The sequence below is a fragment of the Amphiura filiformis genome, chromosome 3 (genome assembly GCF_039555335.1).
Source record: "Amphiura filiformis chromosome 3, Afil_fr2py, whole genome shotgun sequence".
NCBI classification, from domain to species: Eukaryota; Metazoa; Echinodermata; class Ophiuroidea; order Amphilepidida; family Amphiuridae; genus Amphiura; species Amphiura filiformis.
In genome coordinates this window covers 46575632-46595736 of record NC_092630.1, presented here as the reverse complement: position 1 = coordinate 46595736, position 20105 = coordinate 46575632, and the positions used below count along the sequence as shown (strand labels likewise).

Below are 20105 nucleotides of genomic sequence, written 5' to 3'. Positions count from 1 at the left end.
CTAAAGATAGCTAATATCCGATAGCAATGATGTTGCTATCTACCGAAGATGGCTCATATTTGAAAGCAGTGATGTTGCTATCTACTGAAGATAGTTCATATCTGCTGGCAGTGATGTTGCTATCTACTGAAGATAGCTCATATCTGATAACAGTGATGTTGTTATCTACTAAAGATAGCTCATATCCAATAACAACGATGTTGCTATCTACCGAAGATAGCTCATATTTGATAGTAGTGATGTTGTTATCTACTGAAGATAGCTCATATCTGATAACAATGATGTTGTTATCTACTTAAGATAGTTCATATCTGATAGCAGTGATGTTGCTATCTACTGAAGAAAGCTCACATCTGATAGGTGTCATGTTGCTATCTACTGAAGATAGCTCATATCCAATTACAATGATGTTGATATCCCTGAAGATAGCTCATACCTGATAGCAGTGATGTTGCTATCTAATGGAGATAGCTCATATTTGATAGCAGTGATGTTGCTATCGACTGAAGATAAGCTCATATCTGATATCAATGATGTTGTTATCTACTTAAGATAGCTCATATCTGATAGCATATCTGATAGCAGTGATGTTGCTATCTACTGAAGATAGCTCACATCTGATAGGTGTCATGTTGCTATCTACTGAAGATAGCTCATATCCAATTACAATGATGTTGATATCCCCTGAAGATAGCTCATACCTGATAGCAGTGATGTTGCTATCTAATGGAGATAGCTCATATCTGCTGCAGTGATGTTGCTATATAGCTCATATCTGACAGCAGTGATGTTGCTATCTACTGAAGATAGCTCATATCCGATAGCAATGATGTTGCTATCTACTGAAGATGGCTCATATTTGAAAGCAGTGATGCTGCTATCTACTGAAGATAGCACATATCCGATAACAATGTTGCTATCCACTGAAGATAGCTCATATCTGAGTGCAGTGATGTTGCTGTATACTGAAGATAGTTTACATCTGATAGCAGAGATGATGCTATCTACTAAAGATAGCTCATATGTGATATAGCAGTGATGTTGTTATCTAATGGAGATAGCTCATATCTGATACCAGCGATGTTGCTATATATCTCATATCTGATAACAGTGATGTTGCTATCTACTGAAGTCAGCTCACATCTGATAGCAGTGATGTTGCTATCTACTGAAGATAACTCTTATATGATAACAATGATGTTGCTATCTACTGAAGATAGCTCATATCTGATAGCAGTGATGTTGCTATCTACTGAAGATAGCTCATATCTGATAGCAGTGACATTGCTATCTTAAGATAGCTCATATCTGATAGCAGTGATGTTGCTATCTACTGAAGATAGCTCATAGGCCTATATGATAGCAGTGATGTTGCTATCTATTGAAGATAGCTCATATCTGATAGCAACATAGTTCATAGCAACAATATTGCTTGTTTAAATTATTTATGTGTTTTCTTATATAGTATTTTCAATATAGATTAGGTAGTGGTGGTTGGATCTTAATTAAAATTAGTGAAATTGTGGTTAAATCTATTAACATTAACAACTAATCTTAAGTCTGGATTGATTCCTGCTGCTTTTAATTTATCTGAAATTTATGAAGTGAAAAATCTTGGTTGAACAATCTTACGAGAAGGTAACTTTTCACTTTTTTCCATTTGTGTAGTAGACATCCATGCCACAGTTAATACAATTCTTTTTCCCCATAATGGTTCACTTCACATGTCCTAGTTGATAATGTAGATGTCCTAAAAGAAACTGACAAGTCCCACACTGACACAATACAACCCCTAGTGGTCGTTTAGCGCTGCAGGCGGCAAAGGATATTAAAAATATCAAATTAATAAGCATCTTGAGTATGAATAACTTGATGAAGATGAAGATACTAAGAGCCGTCTTTTGTAAACTGAACAATTGTACTTTATTCTGAGGGGATTCATTTGCTCATATGAACCAAATGATTGAAATGTGTTTTGTTAAATACTTAAGCATATCTTTTATGAAAAGGTAGGGCATTGTTATGTGATACCTATAGAACTGATGTTCTTTTATATAACAGCCTTTGTATTAATTAATTTACCCTTAAATTCTAGATATTATTATCTATCAATCTGCATTGGGCTATTCCAGTTGAAATCCATACACCCTATATGGAAGACATGACCTTAATCTCATCACAGGGAGTGTGAATTTCAATTGGGGTAACCTGAATGGGTAACTCCATTTGAAATCTACACTCTCTGTGTTGGAAATTAAGGTTGTATCTTCCACAGGGGGTGTATGTTTATCAAATGAAATAACCCATTCCAGCATCGGACAGACATGGATGAAGCTTGAGTAGTAAACATGTAGTAAATATGTTACTGCTCTTTTATCAGGAGGTTAATTAAACATTTATGATTGTAACATGCAGAATTCCATCTTTTTCCCTGTTAGAACCATTGGTTAGCCTTTTGATACTATATAGAAACTGTGTGTATATAATAAATATCACCAAAACACAAACAAGGTGAGAATATTACTCTCATAAATTGCTGTACAATAATAGTGTGAACTTAATTGTAATATTCAATTGTAATATTCTGGCAAAACACATTTTTAATTTTTTACTCCATGAATAATTTAGATGACAGAAACAATCTCGGTGTGGCAGGAATGTGTCATATTATAGTAAAGTCTTGTTTTTACTGAAACCTGTTTTTACAGGAAATAATTGAGTCCTATATTCAATATCCAGCTTGGTACATGTCATTTCCATGCCACAGTTACAAAGCGAGCAAGCAAGCATATATTGATCATATGATGTCGTCATTGGTAGCATAAGGGATAGCAATTAGTCATCTAAACCCGTTTTAATGACAAGGCCATATGAGCATCATATGCCACTCTTTGTAGATGACAGGAGTATTCTGGAAACATGGTAATAGTAGAATAGAATTGGTAATATAAGGTTTGCTGTAGGCAGTACACAGACGATGAAAATACAGAGTTTGAGATAATTCCCATATATCGTGTTTTGTCAATGATTTTACGGTTTTAAATGATCAAGAAAATTACAATTTATTTTGTTACCAATATTTCATTTGCCAAAATGAATGAAGTTTATTTACTTAAGATAGCTCAAATATGATAGCAGTGGTGTTGCTATCTACTGAAGATAGCTCATACTTTATAGCAGTAAGGTTATCTAAAATGTAGAGAAATTTAGGAACATTTTGAACCATGCAACCCAATACCGGTAACCCTTTATACCTCCATCAGGGCACACAAAGACATGGAGCTATTTTAACAACAAATTTTACAAATTAGTGAAATGCCAACATTAGCCTAAGGTCATTCATTCAAATTGTCTAAATCACATAATGTAGGCCTAATTTGACTTAATTGTTAAGCAATATAAAATGCACTACTTTAAATTAACTGAAATATTATGTTCTAAAAACACCCAACCTGAATTAATCTAGCCTATTCAATATACATGTAAACCTAAGCAATACAAATAACAGGTCATCATATTGTTGTAGCCATAGGTTCTACACGCTGGTCAATTAAGAAACAAGTCAATAGCTATTCAGTTGTCGATATTATTAATTAATGCCATAAAATAATGATTCCAAAAGACCTATAATATAAAATCACTACCAAATAAAACTGTGCAAAATTTATATTTGCAAAATTTATATTTGCAAAATTTATATTTGCAAAATTTGTGACATATTTTATATTTGTTGAGGCAGATGGCACTTCTATATCTCTCTGTACTCAAGGGCATGTATATGAAAAAAAAAGTACACAGGCTAGGTATCGACAAATGTATACAGCATCAGAAACCTGTGCTTGGTAAACAGAAATAAGCCAGGGGTCAGAGACATGTATGCATGCAGAAGGAGCTGCGAATAATTAAATCTCCGCTCCAAATTGAGATGCAGTTGAAACCGATCACGTTCCTGCATAGCTATGTTGAATTTGAGTATGGAAAACAAGCGTAATCCTCATGATATGTCATTCTTGATACACACTGTTGAGGATTTGTGAAACATTTTATGCATGTTCTCCCTATATGCTATGTTAAATTCTGTGGAGTATATGCCTTACATGGGCATTATCATTTTTCTCTGGGGCCAGTGAAAATCTGAATCGTATGTTAATTTTGTTATCACAGAATATTTTTTATTATGACTATAACAAAAACAAATCTCCGCTTATTCATCACCCTGCAATCAGCATTGCAGAATTTTGCAAAAACCAAATCAAGAAATCTCACCATCTGCATCAAATTAGTGTCAAAAGAAATACTATTCCAAGCATCTTAAAATATCAGCTCCTGTTGATTTTCCTCATGTTAAAAAAGCGCTCTCTCTCTCGCTCTCTAACTCAGATACGGAAGGTTTTTGTCATGAAACACGCTGCAATTATTCAAACCGTATAAGGTGACTCCTTTTTTGAAATAATACACTCTTTGATATCAATCATGATAATGATACAAGTCTTTGCTGCGGAAGAAATTACAAGACAATCCCTTCATACAGGGCAGACTTGGGGTAGCCAGGATAATGTTTATCACTTTGCTATGTGGATTTCATGCACACAAATCAACTGTATTCTTCATGTGAGCCAAGTCCAATCCTAAGAAAACAGAAAACGATGTTTGACATGTCTGCTCATTTAGGAACGATTTTCATAAATACGACAAATATGGTAATGAAATATTCATGTCTGAGATTTGTTTTCTATAAATTTGCCATGTCAACTTTGCTTCACATCTGCAAGAAGAAGGCTAATATTTCGAAAATATCTCCAGTAGCAATACATTTTGCACTGATGTTGGTAATGTATTTCATTTTAACCTTGGAGATAAATGTATTGATATTTTCCTCCCGACACTCATTTTTCCATTAATGTACTGATATTACAACAATGCAAATATAAGAACAATTTCTTTCGGAATATCAAATCAAATCATTGTAGTCAAAATTGTAATTGAATTATGTGCTTAAAACGATATCTTTGATTGGATGAATCAATGTTATTACTACCCCTGGACCATTTCCTAATGTTTATGAATTGAGAATAATTATATTTTAATCAATATATCTTCCTCATCATCATCTCTTCCTGATCTTTTTCTTTGTCATCATCATCATCATCATCATCATTGTCATTGTCATCATCATCATCATCATCATCATCATCATCATCATTATCATCATCATCATCATTATCACCTTCATAATAATCAATCATCACCTTCACCATCATTACCATTATCGGCGCCGTCATCGTCTTCATCTTTGTCGTCATCATCATGATCATCATTATCATCATCATTATCACTTTCATCATAATCAATCATCACCTTCACCATCATTACCACTATCGGCGCCGTCATCGTCTTCATCTTTGTCGTCATCATCATGATCATCATTATCATCATCATTATCACTTTCATCATAATCAATCATCACCTTCACCATCATCACCATTATTGCCGCTGTTGTCTTCCTCTTCATCATCATCATCATTATCATCATCGTCATCTTCACCATTGTCGTCATCATCTCATCAACAACTGAATTTATTGGAAATGGTGCTTTCCCAATAAATTAATTGTCCAAAGACCATTCTGACTCACAAAAAAAGTACATGTCTGTCTCTAACTGCCCAATGCATCATTTTTAGCTCATAAAATATATCATAAACATTCAATTTCTTCTCAACATAGCAAAGAAGCTGCAAAAACCAATGTACCTTTAAGACATTTTGGCGATGTCTACATCAGACCTCAATCGCTCACTCACCTCTTATGGCAATCCAACAATATCTATTACATAGCAAGTAAAATGCAGTGCTTACAAACTATTCAAACCTAGGATTAAAGACTCTGCTTACAATCGATAGTCATACAAACACATTTAAAAGGTATAGATACAATATTTTCAAGATAAAATGTACCTATTAACTGCTCAATTTATTAATTAGACATTTGGATATTATTCATGGCTGTTTGAATCATTTATGACAGTGCAAGGTACAAATAAAATTCAGTACATAGCTCTTGAGTTTTATCATGTTATTAATATTATTCTTTTCATATTTTTATATAGACAACATATTCAAGTAAAATGTATCATACAAATTTGTCATTAATTGGTTTCTCTCCCACATTGCTTGGATTATAAGAGATCAATCAAATGAAATTTGTGATCTTTAAATTAAGCCACATCTTTCTACCGGTGTTTAGGTTTAATGGTTAAACTATTCACTAGTCACAACAATTTATATCATTTATTTCTATCAATAAAAGGTGTTTTCTGATATTGCTTGAATTCTAAAACATCAAATGCAATTAACTGAGCTATAATTTAGACAAAAATCTAAGCTCCCAAAAGGACACCCCTCTTACAACCAAATATACCACACATCTTACCCCACTCTCTCCCTACTGTAAAATGTTACACCTTCCAACATTTTGGGCTATTCCTGTTGAAACCCATACAGCCCTATTGAAGACATGACCTTATTATTCCATATAATTATAGTGAGTGCTAATTTCAAATGGGGATACCTGAAAGGGTGACGCCATTTGAAATATATACCACTGTGTGGGAGATTAAGGTAATGTCTTCCTATGGGAGTGTGGATTTCTACTGGAATAGCCCATTTACATATATAAAACACAGGAAAGGTTTCAATAAGATGTGACCTCTCTTAATGGATGTCTCTATCACAGGTGGTAAAGCTATTTACCAGTGTGTCTATGTGTATCTGTGAGTTGTCACACAATAACCAGATAACAGTATACTAAATTTATTATTCCCAATTTATCTATAAATGGTATGGCTTTATGCAATTTGAACTGACAATAAATATTTCATTGTTATGCCATTGTGGCCAAATTAAAATGTCCTAAGATACAAAAACTAATTGTTTAGAAATATTTCTTATATATATCTATATACTTTTCATTAATTTTCTATATGCAAATTATACCATGGTATGGCTTTATGCAATTTGGATTGACAACAATTAATATTTCAATGATATGCCATTGTGGCACAATTCAAACATCCTAAACCAATTGATTAAAAGCATTTATTATTTCCATCTATATATATTTTCAATCATTTCTATATGCCCATATTGATAACCCAAACTCAATAATAAACTCTATACATGCATACAACATAATATATTGTGAGGTATTTGAGTAAATATCTACCCAAACCCAACTCAAAGTCTCCTAAAAAAAAGACATTCTGACAGTACAGAATGCTTCTACAAATCACAGGGGTTATGATGCATAAAATAAAATATAATCTGCATTCATAAAATGAAATTATTTACATATAGGGGTTTTCAGGCTTCAGAGATCAAACCTACAAGTTTTATGGGGAGGGGAACAGCCGAAAAAATATATATTTCAAACAGCAAGGAATTATAAATTTACAAAGATAACAATTATTTTGATAAATTCATCTTATATAGGTCAGTGAGTGCCTGGACAATGCACACACACTGTACACACACATAATTATGTCCAGCCTATTGAGGACTCAAACTCTAAAACCGCATTCAAGAGAGATAGATTCCTTGGATGAGGAGACATGAAGTGTATGGTTACATTTCAAAACACCATGATATGAGTAGTAATTTACACTTAAGAACCCATACAAGGATGTGTGTTCAGTCTTTTGGCAATGGAACTGGTCCTTAATGCTCTGTGAGCTATCTCAAGAACCACTGAACCAATACTGGGCTTGTTTATACTCATTTTAATGTATTTTTCATGCTGATTCCAAATATGGTAATGAAAATTTAAAATTCAAAAATTTTTGAATTTTGGAAAAAATTGAAACTTGTTGTCTACAGCCAAGAATATTGTGTTTTTGAGTTTGAGTCCTCATATGTATAGAGTAATATTATTAAAATGCCACTTCCCGAACCCACGAATCCACATAAACTTAATCTATAAACTGGGCTAGACTAATATTTATATACACCCAAACATTAATACAATAGGGGTCTTCAGAGGTAACAAAACAAGTTCTAAGAGTTCTACGACATCTTTAATTCACATATTAAAAGATGGAAATAATCAATGAGTAAGTTAAGATTTAAATACCAAGAAAGGTGAGGGTTTACATCTGACTGAAAAGAGGTAGAGGTACCAGTTGTAACACATCATGTTCAAATATATCAAAGACATAGTTGGATTGGTTCAATAGGGTTACAGTTGTTAGGTTAAGGGTATGATTAAAGTCATTATAGGGTTAAGATTAAGGCAGGGGTGCCAAATTCAGGTAATTCCTGACCATAATCACACGATGGCAGAATGAAATGATAGAAGGGAATTAAAGCAGAGCAGCAAAGTAAACAGGTACCTGTTATTAATAGCCAATTAGTGGTCCAATTAATAAACAAAAACAAGGGCATTGCAACATAAACATTGCACTGTTCAAAATAAACAATCTCCGCATCTTTCCTTATATCGTCAAACTCAAAACAGCAAACATTGCATTAACAAAACCCAACTATCAACTGAATTCATTTGCAAATAAAGTTGAAACAAAATGCGAAATAAATCACAACATAATTAAGCAATCAAACTTATTTCTGGTCATTTTGATTTATTCACATGGGTTACAAAAATAATGAGGTATATATAATAATTGCACATTAAGATAACAGCTTAAGATATCTATTCAGTCCAATTCAATTTTGCATTAAGTAAATATCAAGAAAAGCGAGGGAAATTGATAATAAGAAAAACGGGACACATCCCATTGAGACAGTACTGGATACATAGCACTATGATTTTCTTTAAGTTCATGGTAAAATGTCAGTTTAACTAGAGATTTAATCATAGTAAATTTTAAATTACATCAATTTAAAATAATTTGTTATTGTATAGTTTACTTGAATATTGAATTTTCACCTTTGCCAGTATGCTGATGAAATTCAAGGTCATTGAACTTTTTCTAAAACTTTTCATCAAAGAATAAGAAAATTTTATATGCAAATCTGACACTTGTACCAAATATGCAAATTAAGTTCTGAATATTCATAGTGACATGTTAATCCCTGTCATAAACATGTAAATTTGATGATAATGAGTTAAGTACCAACCTTCTGCTCTCCCCAAATAGGAATAATATTGGAATATCAATGAAATATGCAAGTAGGAGGAGGAATGAGTTAGTGTGTTGATGAGTGGTATTAAACAGAATGTAGTACACATGGTTTATTATATTGCACACGGATATATGATTATATTGCACATAGATATATTGCACACAGATCTATTATATATGCACATGATAGGTGACTTGAGGTGACTCAAGTCTAATTCTTCATATGAACATATACATATCAATTAAGTACAAAAATAATGTCATTCTCAATGCATGCTCAATTTTAGGATGGTATCATGTGTGACATATGTCAGGAAAAATTCAATATTTTAAATTGGTAAAACTCTTGCTATATAAATTATTGAATCTTGAATTATTTGGATCATGCATTTTTTAGAAAGATAGAATACACAGGAGAGAATACTCAGCACATATTGCAACAGTGTATTTTTGTTGGTAACTATAATTTGGTTCACCTCAAGTTTGGTAGTGACATATGTGCGTATTTGCTCGCCACAGTATCGAATTGCGCGCGGAAAGTTAAACGCGCTGAGTGAAGGCGGTTTGTTGTCACGCTTACGGCGCAGCCGCGAAAAAGCATTGACATCACTACCAAACTTGAGGTGAACCAAATTATATGCAAAAGACTTATGTTGCAACCACAGCAACATGCAACATTGTCTTTGGTTACTGCACACAAAAGGCTAAGATGATCAACCATGTTGTCTTTGTGGTGAATGCACAAGAGACTACATGATGTAACCACTGGACATGCACTGTCATCAGGGTCATTGCCAAATGCACAAGAGACTTTACATGGTGTAATCGCAAGACAAGCAACATTGTCTCTGGTGACTGCGAAAGAGACTACACGGTGCAACCACTAGACACGCAACATTGTCTTTAGCGAAGGCAAAGGACACTTCATGGCATTTGTTGTCACCATGCTGCTTGACAAATTCATAAGATATTCTTGACAAGCTAGCAATACATCAAACAGGGATAAAATCTAGCTATGGCCAAAGGCATGCATGCATGCAGTGATGTGCAAGTGATGTGAATGCAAGAAGACAGATAGTGCAGCGTTTTTCCTCGTACACTACATAGTCTGGACATCTTCAGTACAGACTCAAGTCTTGGGTGACCATTATCGGTTCAATAATGAGATATGATCAGCTATGACAACTCATAAATCAATTTGACCTTTTAGATGGCGAACATAGGAGATGTTCCCTTGATGTCCACTAGCAGGTCGTCTTGACTATTCTGACCTGGATGCTGACCAACCTGATGAGTTGGAGTGGTTATTTCATATCACCACACTGATTATTACTGACACTTGTTAGCAAGTAACCTATTAGTATTAGACTTCAACAAAACTCTTATAATGATTACCCAAGACAATACAAATCAAATAATTGGCAGTGGTAGAACCAGATGAGTATGAGAGGTATTTTAATATTGGGCCCCCTACTTTTGCCTGTTAACATATAAAAAAATCAGGAAAATTTCCACTTTTTATGCTGAAAATTTTGGATTTTTGCCCCCTCTAAAAATTGTTTGCCCCTTCCTTAGAAAAATTCTTGGTGCCACCACTGATAATTTGGATATGATTTTCAATAATACATTATTGATAATAAGAAAATGGAGTCACTGGTGATTTTCTTGCATTCATCTTAGATAATTTAGAAATCAGAATAAGAATGTTTAATCTAAACACTAAGAAGTATAAACGTGACACTTTATACCCAGCAAACACAAAAATGTTTTACTACACGCTTAAATATCGGATTATATAAAGGTTACAAAACGTTTTTAATAACAGTCAGAAAATATTTGTGAAAAGTGATGACAAAATATTTTTGAAAAAAAAAATTTGCAATAACATTTTCAAAATGTTGTTGCTGTGTTTTCATATAAAATGTTTTAAACATGTTTTCAAACCCTGTCTTTTAAATGGTAAAAACATGTTTATAACATTTTAAAACAATTTTGTGTTTGCTGGGTAGTTACACCAGCTCTTAGCACACAATATCTATCTATGAATTTCTAATATTTAACAAAATCCTAATTCCAGAAACATTTTAAGTGGTATTTGAACTTTGTTATATCAAACTGTATAGCTTCACTCACTCTCACCCATGTACTGTTGCAAGTGAATACATCACATTTTTAAGAACACTGTCATTTTTACTGATTTTTTATCTTTAAAAGAATGTACAAAAGGAAATGTTGTCACTGTTTTGTTTTTTCATCTCATGTGCTAAAAGCAAGTCAACATTACATGAAATAGAATACTAACAAAACATCACATACTTTAATTATCTACAACATGAAAGTTCTTATTAGTATATATTTTAAGGGTTTGTTAATTCTTTAAAGTTCTTTAACTCCTATATTAGTCCAAAATATTTTAGTATTAAATCCATCCTTAAATAAGGCTCAATTTAGATATGGTTATTATATTATTAAGGCTCAACTTGGATTAAGGCCACCATTATTTTATCTCAGGAAACTTCTAAGTTCAAATCAACATCTGGAACTGTACATTATCAAACAATATTATTTTTTTTCATAATATTTTGTACATGCACTGGAACAATAAGTTAATATTTACAAATAACCTTGTGACATAAATACAAATACTATATCTTATAAAATTTGAAATGTGCACCATTTTGTTCAAGTTCAACACTGTTCTTTCGAATAAGGAAAGGCACATAAAAGTCATAACTAGGGTACTGTAAACTACTATATTAATAAAACACAAATTTACAAATACTATGCTACAAATAAATTTGGGCCATACCATATAAAATCCACACTACCCCTGTGGAAGATTTTGGAAATATCTGGCACAGGGGGAGTATGCATTTCAAATGGAATGAGCACATTAGGCAGCTCCATTTGAATTTCATACACCCTCTGAGAAAGATTCAACCTGAATCTTCCACTGAGGGAGGGTGAGTTACAAAGGAACTGCTAATGTGTTCATTCCATTTGAAATTCATACTCCACCTGTGGCAGATATTTCCAAAATCTTCCACAGGGGTAGTGTGGATTTTAAATGGAATAGCTCAATTATTATAACTTAAAATAAAAACCAAACCAGACAGACACCGCCCACTTTGTTAATTACACTATTAATTTCATCACCATTATTCATTTATCAATAGCTACTCAGACTAGCCTCTTCTTGTCTATTACTATTAATAATCAGTTTTGCATTTAACAAACAGATTTCACTAAATCAGACATCCGGTTCTCAGAAAAGCCTGTTTTATTGTTGACTGGCAATTTGCTCAAGTTAACTTCGTCTTAGGCACAAATTATTTCTGTACTTTACAATGAGCTTGTGTAAAGAATATGTCTGATGACCTGGCGTAAGTTGATATCACATTGCTAGAATCAATTTGCCAGAGATGGTGTCGGGACAGGTCGACAAGAAAATATCCCTGAAGCAGGTAAAATCAATGAGTCAATGGACTCCTTCTTGTCTGCGGGTATTTTACATGGCCAATACAATGCTTTCTTAAAAAATCATTTGCAGTCATTTTTACCAAATTTCCTGACTTTATTTTGATCTCAGTCTTTTTTAATGATTAATTAGATTAAGTTCATTTTTTACTCAGTCGCAAATCCAAAATAATCTTCAAGTTAAGAAATTTGATACACTTTTAATTATAATGTCTGACTTTTTACAGCACCATGTTTTAGAACAAATTCTTTTTGGTTTAATATTAAACAACTTATATAAATCAACATAACAAATAGTTTTATCACATACAAATTATTAGAAACATTTGACTTGAAAGAGGTCTGATCGAAAGACAGTGATAATATAAGGTTAACTTAATATTTCCACAAAGGTACAAAACACAAAGAACTTTAGAAAATATTATAATAATCCTTTAAGTCAAAGGTAGTAAGGACAAAGATTACTGGGGTAGATGCTTACGTTGAACATTAATGGTAATACACAGGAATACACTTCATATACAGGGTGAAAATGATAAACATATATACATGTGTAATCTTTCAAACTTGACTAATTTACTACTTAATTACATATAGCCAAAATGCTATTTTATTAACTACAACTTTTGTACATAATGGAGCATCTAAAAACCATATTCTTGCTTCAATTGCAACAAGACCACACCCTAATTAATTACACGAACCTTCTCATTAATTTCAATTGTTTGCAAATACCAGCCACGTAAAAAATACCTAATCTTGTATCTTTTCTTCCTGTGTGTGGTCTTGAATCTATACAAGAAAGCTTGCACATTTTTAATCAAATTTAACAAATCTGAAATTGATTTTCATCATATGAACTTGATCAGAATAAGATTGTAAGTTCCCTCATCATATATTCATTTGTCATTTTGACCCAAAACAATTCACAGTATAGTCACTTGTACAAACACTGGGGGAAACACAATTAACATCACTGATCATTATTTGCCAATAATCAATATACATATATAATCAAATAGTGGTGAGAATCTCCATGCAACTCACAAATGCAAGAAAAGCAAGAAACCGTTTTTATTGGTTAAGAAAATACACAGGGGGTTTGGATGGCACAACCTAGACTACATTGTGAAACAGCGATAACATAATGTTTCGAAGATACCTTCTTCTTCGTCGCCTGCATCCATTTCTGCTTTCATCTCCTCTGGCGTCTTTTTCTTTCTGGATATCCGACCATCAGCACCAGGTTCTGGCAAACCCATTTGCAATTCTTCTTTCTTTTTCAGTCCATACTGCATTACAAAAACAACATATTATACCGTGACTGTTAACAAGGTTTGTTTCAAAATTACACAATGCTGTTTACTATTCATTATGCATTCAATTAGTTGAACTGCATTATTTCTTAAGCTGCAGTGTGCATTCATTTTGTGGTGCACATATAAACTGAGCTCAAAAAGAAACTTATAATTTTTCACAACTTGTGAATCACAAAGTCATATCTTAAAATACTGTCAATCAAAATCACACCCAGGATTACTTCAATACTCTACTCAATACACATGTCAGTAACCAAGCAGTTGTCCAACTGACACAACAGCAAAAAGCACCGACACGGAACAGCTTCCTGGACCACCTTCACAGCCCAACATTTGGCACCCAGCACAAAAAATCTGTGAGTATGCATACAAGATCCTGGCACAGATGATGAAATGGTGCTGTTTTTTTCTTTTCACACACTTTCTTCAAGAAACAGGTCTTGTTCCACACTATTCCACTTACTCTTTGGGAATGTGTAAGGATCTTGTACTCATTTTTTCAGATTTCTTTTGCTGGGTGCCAATTATTGGACTGTGAATGTGGTCCAGGAAGCTGTTCCATGTCAGTGCATTTTGCTGTTGTGTCAGTTGGATAACCGATTGGTTAAGGCTGGTTCAAAGTGAATATTCAAGGCGAATATTCGACTTCAATACGTTTTGGGCGCCAAAATATATGCGGCTTCGAATATAAAACTATGAACCGGAGAAAGATATATTTCTACAATTCACAGCGTTGCCCGACTGTTAACAAGTATTGCCCGTTGACCAAGGTAAGCAAAATTTAGAGAATTTCTTTAATGAAGTTAATAAAATCATGAGAGGTAAACTCCATTTAACTATTGTCATGATTTAATGTCTGTATAAATGGGTCTAAATAGGAGTAGTGGCGTAACCAGTGGGGGCCGGGGGTGCAAGCTGCCCCGGACACAAAAAACCTGGAAGAAGAGTCAAAAATTGGGAAGGGGGAAAGAGAGAAAAAGAGCCTCGGAAGAAAAAAGAGGGAAGAGGAAGGGGAAAGAAAGAAGGGAAAAAAGAGGGAAGAAAGAGGGAAGAAGAAAGAAGAAAAGAAAAAGAGGGAAGAAAAGGGGAAGGAGAACAGGAAAGGGGAAGGGACTCAAGGAGAAGAGAAAAGGGAAAGAAAGAGAGAAGAAGATCTATAGGCCTACTACTTTCATTGTGAAATTTGTACTCTGAAACACTGATATTTTCTAATATGCCAAAAACCAGGAGCTTCATGGCGCTCAGCCCCTTGACCCGCCTGGGCTTTGCCCTGGACCCCACCGACTCCACCCATTTAACGCTTCATGGCAAGCGAAGCTTTCTCTCGAACATAAATACTAAAACTTTTGATCAGAAATTGGGAAATTTTTCAATCTTGCCCCCGGAAGGTCAGGTCTGGTTACGCCCTGAGAGTCAAAAAGATTTGCTTTTCGGGGCATTTACGACCTGCCTGTAACCGGCGCGGAGGTTGACCCATACCTTCTTGCAGGTTTCAACTGCAAAGCAAATCAAGAAATGAATGAGGCAATAGAAGCTAATAGATACCGGTAAATAAATAAATAAAAAATAAATAAATTAGTCAATAAATAAATAAATAAATAAATAAATAAATAAATAAATAAATAAATAAATAAATAAATAAATAAATAAATAAATAAATAAATAAATAAATAAATAAATAAATAAATAAATAAATAAATAAATAAATAAATAAATAAATAAATAAATAAATAAATAAATAAATAAATAAATAAATAAATAAATAAATAAATAAATAAATAAATAAATATCATAAGATATGATTGAAGCGACGACAAATATGACAGCCCTCACAAGTGTTATATATGAGACTACCAACGGTGACCCACCAAATATATATCTGTCGAGTTCAACAAAATTCAACTCCCACACATATATTTCCGGTAAATACTTTTTTCATTGGCTGATATCCACTTGAGATCGGTATCATCAAAGTAGTATTGCTCTCATTTCACGATTCATTGAGCAATCAATTTTGGTATTCGACCGAAATACGCGTCAAAAGAAAAAAGTCTCGTTCCGAACTTGTGTAGGCCTACATTGCTAGGGCCTAAGTGTGTTTTAATGCCTGATTCACAAATTATAGAAATAAACAAGAATTTTTTTTTTATAAAGAACACGTAATGATAGGGTACCAACGCTCGTGGTTTTGGTTGTTCTGCATAGTTTATGAAGATATTCATTGCAAAGCGCTATATATCCATTCCTACATGTTACTTATTTTGCCTATTTTATTAATTATAATTATGAATTTGACTGAACGCATTACATCTTTATTCCGCCCAAAATAACATTGTTTATAGGTGCCCCCAAAACGTCAAGAATTCCGCTAGTGCGGAAAAGATGACAAAATGGGTGAACCTCCGTGGCAAACGCATTTTATATCAATAACCAATGATTTACCACCCCCAGACCCTCACACATCCTCTGCCAGGGGCAGATGCATATGGGGACCTAGAACTGGGGCCAAAAATTATGTATGTAAAACCAGGGTCAGAGGATGATTTAAGGAAGCCCCATCATGCACTGCAAACGTGTTATCACTAGAGTTTCAAAGCTTTTCAACTGCCACTTTACTTTTCAAATCCCATTGAATTCTGTGCAAAAGATGTTGTTTAAGAATATTGTGCGTGTGTCATTATTACTTGGTCGATTTCAGAACAAAAGTGATCGTATGCATAAAGGATAATTCACACCTTCTGTAGGTAACATAAAATGTGAAATCGGCTAGCATTTTGAATGGGTTTTTATTGTAATATTTTTATTTTAATATATCAGTCCAAATTCAAATTTAACCATGCCCGTCAATGCAATGTGCGAGCAGTGGTGTCATGTTCACTCACACAGCTGTGCTAACCGCAAGTCAACACAGTGACGTGGTGGGAAGTGCTTAAATCATCTTCTGAATTATTACAAATTATTATTACAAAGGCATTTATTAAGCGCCATTTCTAGCGATCACAGCGCATATACATAATACAAGCATAATACATATTAATACATTTTTAAAAACACAAGAATATAAGCAGCATAGTTATTAAAAACAAAATTAAGACAAATTTAAAATAGGCAATTAAAAAGCCTATACATAAAATACACATCAAAATTTTAAAAGCGTGTGGGCAGTGGTGTCATACACAAACTAAAAAGCGTGGGAAAAGGTGGGTTTTAATTTCCCTTTAAAACTTGACACAGAAATTGATTCACGAGGGTGATCGGCAGCTTATTCCATTCCCTTGGAGCAAAAGCCTGGAATGACCGATCACCCGCAGTTACTAAGTTGGTTCGCGGCTCGTACAGTCGTGTAGAATCATGTCCAGATCTCATACCTTCCCTTCCAGGTACGCGTTTGCACAGACAGTCAGAAAGGTATGGCGGAGCTTCATGGTTAAGACACTTGTACACATAGAGCATGTTTTAAACAAAATCCTGTCATTCACCGGCAGCCAGTGCAGATCAGACAATAGAACTTCCGCATTCTGGTCTCGGGAACACGAACACCAAACGAGCCGCTCTGTTTTGAAGCGACTGGATACGTTTAAGGTCTCTGCTTTTGACCCCGTACAGCAAAGCATTGGCATAGTCCAAACGAGAGGTGATCAGCGACCTGGCAAGATGGTTACAACAGTCAAAATCAATGTACCGACGTATTCTAAACATGTTCCTGAGATGGAAGTTAATAGAGCGACACATATCACTGACATGCTTGGACATGGACATAGTTGTGTCAAAAGTAACACCAAGGTTCTTTACAGTGGGTGAAGCGGCAATTTCTGCATCTCCAATCTTGAGTTTAAGCTCAGGTAAATTGCTTAATTTGTAGGAAGTTGATGTGACGAAAAACTCAGTTTTCTGTTCATTTAGTTGTAATTTATTGCTTGTCATCCAACATTTTACGTCGTCAATACACTTAGACAGTCTAGAAAGAGCACGTTCGTCATCACCAGGTACACGCGGGTCAAAAGAAACGTACATCTGTGTGTCATCAGCATATATATGGTATCTGATGCCATGCTTTCTTATGATGTGTCCCAAGGTATATGTATACATACTAAATAATTGCGGGCCCAACACGGATCCTTGAGGAACACCAAACTCGACGGGCTGAGGAGCAGAAAAATCATTTTCCACAGTCACGCTTGAAAAGTGCGATTTTGGAGGTAATTTTGAATCCAATGTAAAACGGTACCAGAAATGTGAAAAGTGTCTTGAAGCCGGTGAAATAAAATGTCATAGTCAACAGTGTCGAACGCTGAAGAAAGATCTAATAATACCAACAATACAACCCGGTGATTATCAATTTCAGCTAAAATGTCGTTCTTTACACGAAGTAGTGCCGTTTCTGTGCTGTGTTTGCGGCTTATCGCCGACTGAAACTGCTCATATAGTTGGTTAGCACTCAGGTGTTTATTGATTTGATCAGCAACAATTCTTTCAATGATCTTTGAGAAATAGCAAATGTTAGACACTGGACGATAATTTTTCAAGCTGTTGGGGTCCAGTGATGGCTTTTTTAAAATTGGCGACACCACTGCCTCACTGGAAGCACACTTGGGAAAATTCCACTGGCAAGAGATTCATTTACAATATCAGTAAGTACAGGCAAGATAGATTCAATATTTTCTTTGAGGAGCCACATGGGGATTGGATCTAAAACACAACATTTGTTTGATAGTCCACCTATGATCTTATTTACTTGTTCTTCAGTGACTGGCTCAAATTGCTGAAATTGGTTCACCTGTGTGTATACTTGATTACCACTCTCTTGTGTGTATTCCTGAAAAGTTGGGTTCTCCTGTATGCACTCTTGTTCTGTTTCAACTTCAGCATCAAGCTTTTTTCTGATCTTACCTATTTTTTCAACAAAGAAATTAGCCAATTTATCACTTAGTTCTTGTGGCGAATCTGAAATTGGTAACACTTTAGAACCATTGTTTAACAGCTGGTTTAATGTTCTATACATGCTCTTACTATCAGCTGTGGCCAGGGTGTTCTTATAATGAACCTCTTTAGCATTTTGAATTAGCTTATTTACCTTTGTGTGTTGTTCTAAGTACTCATCGTGATTGTCCATAGTTTTATGTTTACGCCATTTTCGCTCAAGTTTACGCCTAACTCGACGCTCAGTATGTATTTCTGTATTGTACCAAGGGGAGCGATCTCTAATGGATCGGACGCTTAAGTTTTTGATGGTGCATGGTCATCCAACACCTCTGTTAGTGATGAGGTAAGAAACTCAAGACGACCATTTACATCCCCATTTGGGTTGTGTGTGTCCAATTTTTGTGATAGAGCCTGTTTGAATGAGTCTTTGTCCATTTGTTTGTAATTACGCACAGATTTGACAGATTTTTGAGGTGGTGGTTTGCAGCAATTGATATAACAATCTACAACAAAATGATCTGAACCTAAGCTTGGAAGAACGACACAGCTTTTCACTAAATTATCATCAGGTCTAGCAATAAGCAAATCTAAAGTATGGCCCTTGATGTGGGTAGGGCCAGAAACAAATTGGTGCACACCAACAGAATTTAATGAATCCATAAAGTGTACTGTGTCAGACTTTGTAACTTGGTCCACATGAATATTAAAATCTCCTAAGAGCACAGTTTTTGTGGGAGTGATGTAAATTTCACGAACAAAATCATCCATTTCTGTAAGGTACTCACTGGTTTTTAACTTATTTTCTTTAGACGGTGGAGGCCTATAGACTATTACAAGGCCTATACCAGTGATTTTGTCAACAAGTCTAGCATGCTCAAAGTTGTGTGTGTCCAAACCAGTGGGTTTATTTTCAAGTTTTATACTACTTTTATGTATTACACAAATACCACCATGATTTCCATCAGTTTTACGTGGAAAGTTAGCGCATGTATATCCAGAAGGTTTGAGTTAGCCTATTACTACCTGATCATCATCACGCTAACCAGGACTCGGTAATTACCATAATATCCACGTCATTCTGAAGGATATTATCAACGATATTGATTGTCTTGTTTCCAACCGATCTGGCATTCCAAAGTTTGATATTAACATTGTTACGTGCATCGGATTACCTTTGTGAGTCTTGATCTGGCACAAATTCGAGAAATTTACACCTACGCCTGAAACAGGTTGTTCCCATGTGTTGTTTCGTA

At 34.4% G+C, this 20105-nt stretch overlaps 1 protein-coding gene across 3 annotated transcripts in view; it reads right to left on the bottom strand.

Moving 5' to 3' along the window:
• Positions 1-20105, bottom strand: part of LOC140148620 (putative complexin-1) — a 95910-nt gene that overhangs the window by 32756 nt on the left and 43049 nt on the right. For all 3 annotated transcript variants that reach the window (XM_072170635.1, XM_072170634.1, XM_072170636.1), the window contains one exon: positions 13773-13902. In XM_072170635.1, the coding sequence (XP_072026736.1) occupies positions 13773-13902 (130 nt within the window). The remainder of the gene's footprint in view (positions 1-13772; positions 13903-20105) is intronic.